The sequence below is a fragment of the Athene cunicularia genome (assembly GCF_003259725.1).
Source record: "Athene cunicularia isolate RWA chromosome 24 unlocalized genomic scaffold, athCun1 chr24_part1, whole genome shotgun sequence".
Taxonomy (NCBI): Eukaryota; Metazoa; Chordata; class Aves; order Strigiformes; family Strigidae; genus Athene; species Athene cunicularia.
The window spans coordinates 6,615,552-6,624,691 of record NW_020799132.1 but is presented as its reverse complement, the minus strand read 5'-3'; the positions used below and the strand labels follow the sequence as shown (position 1 = coordinate 6,624,691).

General features: G+C 62.9%; 2 protein-coding genes across 2 annotated transcripts in view; one reads left to right on the top strand and one right to left on the bottom strand.

Moving 5' to 3' along the window:
* Nucleotides 1-3,559, bottom strand: part of TMPRSS13 (transmembrane serine protease 13) — a 9,730-nt gene extending 6,171 nt beyond the window's left edge. Inside the window, exon 1 of the mRNA XM_026863825.1 lies at nt 3,425-3,559. Within this exon, the coding sequence (XP_026719626.1) occupies nt 3,425-3,445 (21 nt within the window). The 5' untranslated portion in view covers nt 3,446-3,559. The remainder of the gene's footprint in view (nt 1-3,424) is intronic.
* A 4,772-nt stretch (nt 3,560-8,331) lies between these two features.
* LOC113488460 overlaps nt 8,332-9,140 on the top strand; it is a 4,341-nt gene continuing 3,532 nt past the window's right edge. The window contains exon 1 of the mRNA XM_026863601.1: nt 8,332-8,395. Coding sequence (XP_026719402.1) covers nt 8,332-8,395 — 64 coding nt within the window. The remainder of the gene's footprint in view (nt 8,396-9,140) is intronic.

Below are 9,140 nucleotides of genomic sequence, written 5' to 3'. Positions count from 1 at the left end.
CGCCCCGGGGCCCGCGGCACGGGCACCGCTGACGCCTCCCGGCCATCGAGAGCCACCTCCCCACTCAGGTCAGGGGACGGGGACTGTGCGAGCAGCATCACCCACCCCTGCTCACCTCTTGCCCGCCAGACAGCGATCACAAGCGGGAACTTGCTCAGCCTGCAGCCCAAGGCCAGTTCTCCCTACGCCTGAATTTCACAGAAGCTGCATGGACAAGCGCCGGAGCGCCGTGCTGCAGCTTCGCCTTCTCCTGGGCTCTCCCAAAGGTGCCGGGAAGCCCCGGGCAGCCCCGCCGTGTGCTCAGAGGGGCTGGGCTGGCAGCCAGGGGGGCTGGAGGGTGCCGCGGCCATGCCCTCCCCGCAGGGGTCTGAGCAGCCCCGCCGATGGCATTCGAGCTCTCGCAGCAAGTGCTGCACCCCCACACCGTGAGACTTCCCGGGGTACGTGGGGCGCCCGTTGTTGGCTCAGCAAGAGAAGCCCGAGCTGCAGCAGGTCCTGCCCCACTGCTGGGCAGAAACAAGGAACCCACGGGTGCCAGAAACCCTTCCTAGGGAAAGGATTTCTGCTGTCCGTGTGTAAATGGGCTTTTTGTAAATACCCAGACAGTATCGCTCACATTGGCCTTTGTCTGCTATCTCCACATGTCTGATATTTCACATGCCTCGTCCTGCAGCAGGCGTGACCCTCCGGGTATCAGATCAGCAGGGTTACGATGCTGTTAAGGACAAACCTCTCCATTGTAGCAGGAAACGCAGCCCAGCTTCACCAGCGGTGCCGATTGCTAAAGCGTTTCCACCTCCAGCGTGCAAACATCACAAACTGACATGGGAGTACACTAGAGGCTTAAATTGTTCTTATTATTCCTTAGCGGGGAAGCCATGCCCTTTCTCACACTCTGGCGTACTATTAGCTACTTATTTCCTTAAAAGTCTAAAGTCTAAGCATTTTTTTTTTTTTAGATCTGTTGCAGAAGCTAACAAAACTTTTATCACGGGCTCCCGGTAACCAGCAGAACTGGTTGCTGTTGCAGAGCCCCTGGAGCAGAGGACAAACAGCAGCGGCTTTCTGAAGATATTTCTGCTACAGAGCGTGTGTTACCTGGGCAAGTGAGCTGCGACTTCTGCCCACAAAACCTTTACTCATCCTCTGCTGACTTTTGAGTAAAAGTCACACTGGGAGCCCTGCCTCTCACACGCGCGGCTGCGGTTTGGGCCCTTTTTCTGACATCCTCTCTGCAAATGTTTAAGCGCGGCTGTGGGCTGGCTCTGAAAGTCAGGAGTGGGGAGGGGAGCACAGCCAGCTCCTTCCCACTGCAGCGCTGACTGCGGACAGCCCCGGGGAGGGAGCCTGGGGATGCTCAGGGCACTCCTGGCCAGCTCTGCTCCCCCTGAGCCCAGCCCAGGCTGCCTGGGGACAGTTGGATGGTGCCTGGCTGCCCTGTGAGCCCTTTGTTAAACGTGTCAGGAGCATAAACACCTCCTCGCTCCTTCGCCCTGCTCTGAGGCTTTGAGCAGAGCTGGGAAAAGCACCGAAGCACCAGAAAAGCCCATCCCCTTCGTGCCATGAGCTGCCATGTGCACTGACCTCCAGCTCGCCTCCCCGCCGCCGAGAGAAGGGCCCCGAATCCACGGCAGCAGGGAGCAGTCACCCGGGCCGGCTGGGTGCAGGATCCACGCGTGATGGGGAGAGAGGGCAGGGAAACCAGCCAGCAGTCACCGGCAGTTTCGGAGTGGGAGGGAGAGTGGAAGCCAGGCAACACCTGGGGTGTTGCAACCGGACCCAGGGCCAGGCGCGTCTCGGAGGAGTGGAAGGGCACGGCACTACCCGGAGCTGGGAGCATCAAGAGAGGAGGGAGGCAGCCCGGCTCAAGTAAGCTGGAAGGAGCTGCCTAAATAAGTGATGATCTTCCCATCGGAGCTCGGCAGCCCGCCCCTCACCATGGCTCTCAGCGGCTCACAGCCCATGGTTCGGGGCAGGGATCCGGCTCCTTCGCCTGCCTGCAGAGCGCTGCTTGTGCCTGACAGATGAGCTCGGCAGGAGCACAACAGCGACATTGTCCTCGCGCTCACCTGTGACAAAACCCCCCCGAGCCTGCGAAAGGGCCCGTTCCTTCCCGGTGACACCCATCCTGCTCGAGTGTCGCGGCTGAGCGGTGCCTCGGCGGTGCCTCCCTGGGAGGGGACAAACCAGGCAGGAGCTGGGGGAGGACGCTGCCGAGAGCCTGGTGCCATAAAGGGGAAACGCACGGGGAAGTGAAATGCCAGAGCACACAAGGACCATTTTGTAAATGCAGGTGACAAGCCATGTCGATTGAGTCAGCCCAGTCCGGCCAGGGACAGGTTGCCCTGTGCCAGTGTGAGCAGCCCTTCAGGAAGAGATCAGAAAATGTTCCAGGGAGTGAGTAATCGCTGCTCACCCCGTTCCACAGATGGGCAAACTGAGGCACGGAAAGCTGAAGTGACTCTCCTGCAGTTGCAGAGCCGAGGGTGGCACCTGGGACTCGCAATGGCCCAGTTAATCGAAGCAGCAAAGCCACAGTGGCCCAGTGGGGACGCCTGATGTTGGGTCACTGTCTCCATCCGTGGGCATCCCAATTCCTGCCCCTGTCCCACCAGGACGCAGCGCTGCTGCCCACTTTCAGGGCCACCCAGAGCCGGGATCAGGCTACAGGGCAGTGCTGGGACAGGCTGCCGCTCCTTCAGGACCCAGCGGGGCAGGACGAGGGCGGCTTTTCCAGCCGGCCCTGACCCCCTCGAGCTCCATCCCCCCACCACTGCCAGCTCTGCACTGCGGACGTCGCTGGCACAGCCGGCAGCACTGGGCACAGTAATTACCCGCTGCCTCGCCCGGGCAGGCTGAGCCCAGCGCCCAGCCAGGGATGGATGTTTTCCTCATGACAGGATGCTCAGCAAGGCCCCACGGCCAGAACCGAGCAGGCCCCAGTCAGCCCAGCCCGAAAAGAGGATGGGGAAAACTGCTGGGAGAGCGGGCGAGGGAGAGCGGTGGCTGCCGCTCAGGGAGGGCTCAGGAGCGTGCAGCTCCCACGGGTGCCAAGCGGCACTGGCTCCCACCAGCAGCACCAGCCCACCCCACCAGCCAGTCCCCCCAGTTCACAAATCCACTCCAGCAAGAACAAGCAGCGGTGCCAGGGGGCCCCGACACCTCTGCCGGCACGGGGCTGGCACGGGGGTGCTGGTGGGACTCCTCCTCCCTCCGTGAGCCGAGGGGGTGCCGGAGGCAGCAGCCCCACGGGCAGCTCGCCCTGGGCCGGCAGCAACAGACTGTGCGAAGGCAACGCCCCAGAGAGCAGGAGGGAGAAGCTGGGCCCTCCGCCAAGCCCTGAGGAAAGCTGGTCCCTAGGGCCACAGAGGCCCCCCCAGTGCCCCCAGCCGGGTCAGAGCTGGGGGAGCTGCCCGCACCTTACCGGAGAGGTTTTTCCATCCATCGGCCGCTGCAGGGCTGGGCTGGGATCACAGCTCCGGCACAGCCATCCTTGGCTGCGCAGCGCGGTGCGGAGCGAGGTCAGGTCCGCGGGGACGGGGCAGAATCTGTTTGGCGAGCGGGCTCGTACGTCAGTGCCAGCGCCAGGTGCAGAGGGAAACCAGTCCGACCTGCCGCCCGGCCCCACTGCTGCCTGTTTCCCAACTGCTCCAGGCACGGCGTGCAAAATATCAGCCTCCGCTGCCGGCCGCCCCAGCCAGGCGTGAGGAGCGCGGGGCAGCGGCAGGAGGACACTCGGCCGAGGCCCAAGGTGTGGGAACTGGGGAGAGGTGAGGGCTGGCCCGGGGGGCAGCAGCATCCCCAGCACACGGGGCTCCTCACCGTTCTCTCGGCTGCCAACCTGCCGAGGGGCCCCTTCTCCCCTGTGCGCCCACCACACGCTCACCCACACTGCTCCGGCCAAGCGCAGCGAGCGCCAGCTGAGCGTGGCAGAGGAGGGGATGCGCAGCCGTGTCCGACCCCAGCAAAACCCCTCCTGTGCGCCCCAGGTGATCGAGAAGTCCAGAACGCCCCCATTTCACAGAAATGAAATGCTGTTTTCCTCTAGTTCCTCTGGAGGCTTTTTCAGCCCTCTGCTAATGGAGTGATGCTTTCGCATTGTGCAAGGCGAATCCTGCTTCCTCTGTGGGCGTGAGCTGGGGGATACTTTGCTTAACCCAGAACTCACATTTGGGAAAAACAGCTGAAAATATCCAAATTCAAAGGAAAAAGCCCAGCTCCATTGTGTGCTTTCTGATGTCCAGACCCCAGACCCATGACCCTCGGTGCCACATTTCCCGCTTGCCCAGCCTCAGCGCAGCTGAACGAGGCTGGGGGGAGCCTGTGGCTGTGCCCCCCCTCCTCTCCGTCCGGGGCTGCACCGCGCTCTCAGCACTGCATGGCACAGCAGAGAGGTGGGATGGCTTCCCGGAGAGGCTGCCGGGGTGTTGGGGAACCCAGGCTGCTCCCAGCCACGGCCGGTGGGATCACTGCAAGGAACAGCCCCCTCCTGCCCGCCCCAGGACGGATCCCGCTGCCCCCTCTGCCCTGCCCCAGGGCTCCCCGTCCCCCCTCTTCCCAGGGGGGTCAGTTCCTGCCCTTCACCCACACACAGCCTGGGGCCAAATCCGGGCAGCCGGAGAGGGGGATCGGGGAGCTTGGAGAAGACTGACACCTGAGTCCATCCCTATCTTGGTGCCGTTTTCTTCTGGCAGGGTCACGTTCAGCCCTTCGCCTGCCCCTCTCCAGTGAGCCCAGCCAGGCCCTCGCTGCCGCAGCAGGTCCAGCACGTACACCTCAGGGCAAGTGCTTCCCCAGCCGTGGCCACAAGCCAGGCCACCCACTCTGGGGATCCCCCACTTACAGGGGGTTTCTGAGGCAGCCCTCACTCTGCGCCACACTCTGCTTTAGTTTTCACACGTAGGACTAACGGCATTTTGTTTGCTTTTTGCAGCTCCCCTGTGCCGCTGCCCTGGGGTGGAGGGAGGCAGGGGCTGGCCAGGCAGCAAGCAGCATCCCTGGACAGCCCGGAGCTGGCCTTGGCTGAGCACCTGCATGAGCTGCCACATCCTCTTCTGAAAAGGGTTTCTGAGAAAGTAGCTCCAGGAATGATTGCTCGCTGGTGTTTCTTCAAAGTCACCTACAGAAAGCAAGTTACAGAGAACCGTGTGTCTGGGCTTGACCCCGGCAACCTGATGTTAAATGTCATGTGTGTGCAACCCCTCCCGGGTGAGATCCTCACACTCTCGCTGGCAACGGCTCCTCCCAGGCGGCAAACCCAGGGGCTAAGAGCTCACACAGCCAGAGCCAGCCCGGGAGAGCCCGCCGGCTCCTCTGCTCTCTGCTCCGGCCTCCAGGCATGAGGGAATTGGGAAGGGAAGCGGATAACTGCTCTTCCAGGCAAGGTGCTTTGCCCCATGGCAGGGCTGTGCCCGTGCAGAACCAGCCCCCCGAGCCCAGCCCGAGCCCCAGGCACCACGGGACAGCACCGGCTCCTGAACCCCTCCAGGGCTGCACGACCCCCCGCGCCCTGGGCAGCGCTCCCCGAGGTCTGCGGCGGTGGAGGGCAGGGAAAAGCAGAGACCCGCTCTGCCAGGTGTCCCGCGGGCTAGGGTCCTCTGTGGTGCTGTCACCCTGACCAGCCGACACAGGGGTCCCTGAGGGGATATTTCAGCGTTGGCCGCGTGACCTGCAGGGCTCGGGGGCCGCTGGGAACCCCAGTCCCACTCCAGCCTTGCCCGTGCCAAAGCCCCGGCTGAGCATGCGGGCACCGTGCGAGGTGGCAGGAGCTGGGAGGGGGGAGGACGGAGCCGAGGATGTGCCCCACGGACAAGGGCAGCCCCTTCGCTGAGCAGGTGCCCGGGGCTGGCGGCTGGCAGGAGGGTCCCGGGGGCAGCCGGGTGCGGGGCCAGGGCCAGGGCAGAGGCTCTGGGCAAAGACCTGCTGTGCGGTTCTGACTGAGGTGATTTACAGGTTATTAAGAACATGGCTGTTCCTATTCGAAGATTAGTCAGTTATTGTGAAAATGAAAAGGAAACTTGGCAGCGTTCTCAAGGGCTGCTTTGACCTGTTGAACTCAACACCTCTCCTGCCGACACTGAAAACGTGGGGCTGTGAGGCTTTGGCTGCCGCACGGTGCTTTGGGTGGTCAGCGCCGCCTGACGCAAAGCTCGTCCGTGGTTATCGCCGGGTTCCCCGCCTGTGCCGGGGCTTCAGGGCGGGGGGGCTCCAGCACAGTGGGTGGCTGCAGGACAGGGCTATGTTCTGGGGGGGCTGTGGTGCCCCTCACAACAGCTGGTGGCAGCAAAGGTAGCCCGGAGACATGAATTCTGCAGCCTCAGCGATGCCAAGTGGCTTTTCACGGGGGATGAGGGGAAAGCGCTGACAAGACGGGGGGTCCCGGGCAGCACCTGTCCATGCGGGGACACCACCACACGCTGTCCTGGCCCCAGCCCCTCCTGCGGCACCGGCAGCGCCCGTGCCCGTGCAGCAGCTCGGGTGCCAGCACGAGCACCGCAGGGTGGCTGTGCCGCTCGCGATCTGAGCGTTCAGCAGAACTGGCACTTCTCCCTCGCCTGTTTCACTTTCCCCTAAATCGCCGAACATTTCTCCCAAGCCTCTGAACCGCCTCACCTACAGGACCAGCCCCGGGGTGTCTTTTCCACGAGGCTCCCTCCTTCCCCATTTTTGGTCCCATTGCTTTTGATTTTCTCTCTTTTACACGAAACACGAGCTGTGGCTTTGCGTGGGTTGGGCTGTGCTTCATCTCAGGACTCCTAAATTCAGTGGCTGCCAGATCTGACTCACAAGCGGAGAGCAGAGTGACAGGACATCAGCTGGTCTCCCAAACTGGAGAGAATACAGCCAAGCCAGGGTGAAGCCAGGGCGAGGGTCTGCTGCTGGAGCCCTCCTCCCCTGCCCGTCCCCATGGCTGGCCCTCGGCAGAGGCACGGCCGTCGGCGAGGAAGAGCCTCTCCCTGCCGCCAGGCACCCGGCACCACCCCGCTGTGCCCAGGCGGAGCAGAGCTGAAGCCTGCGTGTCCCCGGGTGCCACGAGAGCCCGGCGTGCCACCGTGCCAGGGTCCCGCTGACGGACTCAGCGGCGCCGCTGGACCACCCTGCAGCTGATGAAGCTGCTGGTGCTCCGGCAAGGCTGAGAGTTGGTGGAAGGCTGTGGGCTTGCAGGAAGGATGAGTCAGGGGGGCTCTGTTAAAAGTCAAGGGAAAAAAGCAGAAATCTCCCACTTCAGGCATTTAAGATGGCTCTTTGAGGAGCCACTCTGCTGCGGCAAAGGGGCCAGGGACTGCCATCATCCAGGGACTGCTCTGAAGCTTTCTAAGATGTCCAGAGCACTCTCGGTTTCTCTTGCCCTTTTTAGCTCTGTCCTTTCCGCTAATTCCCCAGTGGGAAATTCCTCTTCTTGAGACAAATTGCTCTCTATCACGAGGGACCCTGCATTTGCACAGGCCTCAGGAAAGCCCTCAAGCAAGCTCTGTTGTAATTCATCCTGCCAGAAGGCAAGTCAGGCCACTGGCAGCCAGCTCGGTGGTAATTCAGGTCCTGGCAGCCAGGGCCAGCATCACCAGCGGGCAGGACATCGCCGTGGGGCCAGAGCCCTGCAGCCCCCTGCGTGGCGGCTGTAGCGGGGCCGGGTCTGGCTGAGACCCGGGGCCCCAGGGGCGGCTCAGAGCCCCCTCCGCCGCTCCCAGCGCCAGAGCCCGCCACGTCACCCACGTCTGTAGGTGTTTGCGGGACACGCAATAGCCCAGAGGTTGTTCACTCCGCCCCAGAAATGGGGAAAGGCAAATGGCAGAGTGAAGCAAAAGTGTACAGGCTGAGACCAAGGGAAGGGAAAGCAAGAACCCCCTCCTGGGGGTCCAGGGCTCCCCAGGGCTGGCTGTGAGCTGGATTGGCTTTAGCCAGGGGCAGGACAGGACACCGCCCCACGGGGACGCTGCTGGGGGGTGCCATGCTCAGTAGAATCCCTGTGATGGGTCCTGTGCTGGGCTTTTAACATCTCATCTAATAACGAGGCAGCAAAGGCAGCCGCATGATTTACTCCTATTGTCCCTTTGTCAGCCATGTACCGTTTTGTTCAGAAAAGTCCCCAAAACTTTAAGGCTGTTTGCAGGAAATGCCCAGCCTGGGCTGAGAGATTAGCTGTGGATGAGTGGGTGGACACCGATGAAAAGTGGAAGCTGCTACACCACTACTTTCCTCCCACTGCGCTAACGCCTCCGAGACGTCACTGAGCCAACCTCCGGGGGAAAAACAAGTGTTCTGCAGCCCCGCAGAGCAGAGCTCAGCACCCTGCTCGCCCAGCCCCGCGCCTGTGGAGGATGCTGAGCCGGCATGGCCCCCTCCGCCACAGCCCTGGCACTCTGCGTGGCACTGCTCCTCGCCCGGTGGACACACGGTGAGTCTCTCTTGCCCCCGTGGCTATGCCTGAGCCCCACGGCCCCTGGCAGGCTGCTCCGCTCCCCGCTGCCCCCGAGATCCCGGCAATGGGCTTGGGACCAGGACAGGGGAAGGCACCCAGGGCAGGCGGCGAGCGGAGCCGCTGCGGTGTGGGGCTGCAGCTTGGGCACTTTTGCTGGACACGGCCAGGACTCCCTGCTTGCCACTTGCCATTCTTTGTCGTTTGGGAGCCTAAAGGCTGCGTCTGTCCTCAGGCACCAGCCTCGTGTCCACCAGCGTGGCCCGCGGTGGGTGACATGTCGCGGTTGGCGGCGCGGGGCTCTGCTGCCAGCCGCGTCCCCGGGCAGCGGCACGGCTCGGTGTTTGCCAGCAGGCAGCGGCTGCTGGGGAAACCACCACAGAAAGGGTGGCAGATGTTATCTCGCGCTGCTTTGCTGCCAGGTGACAATACCGAAATTCAGGCAGGAGGTGTGAAAGAGTCTATTTCTTCCAGCCAGCAGATGAGCAAAACAGGAAAGCTGAATCTAAACAGAGCCGTGAGCAAACGGCAGGGGCGGCCAGGGATGCAAATACAGGCGGCTCCTTTCCTGGGCTGAGCTGGGCTCTCCCCAGGCCCGAGGGGAAGGGAAGGAGGAGGACGAGCAAAGTCCTTGGAAGTGAGACAGGCCGGGGCAAATCATTCCGCTTTTTGGGTGGGTGGGCGGGTGCTCGCTGCCCAACGCGGGGGTCGAGCTCCAGGTGAA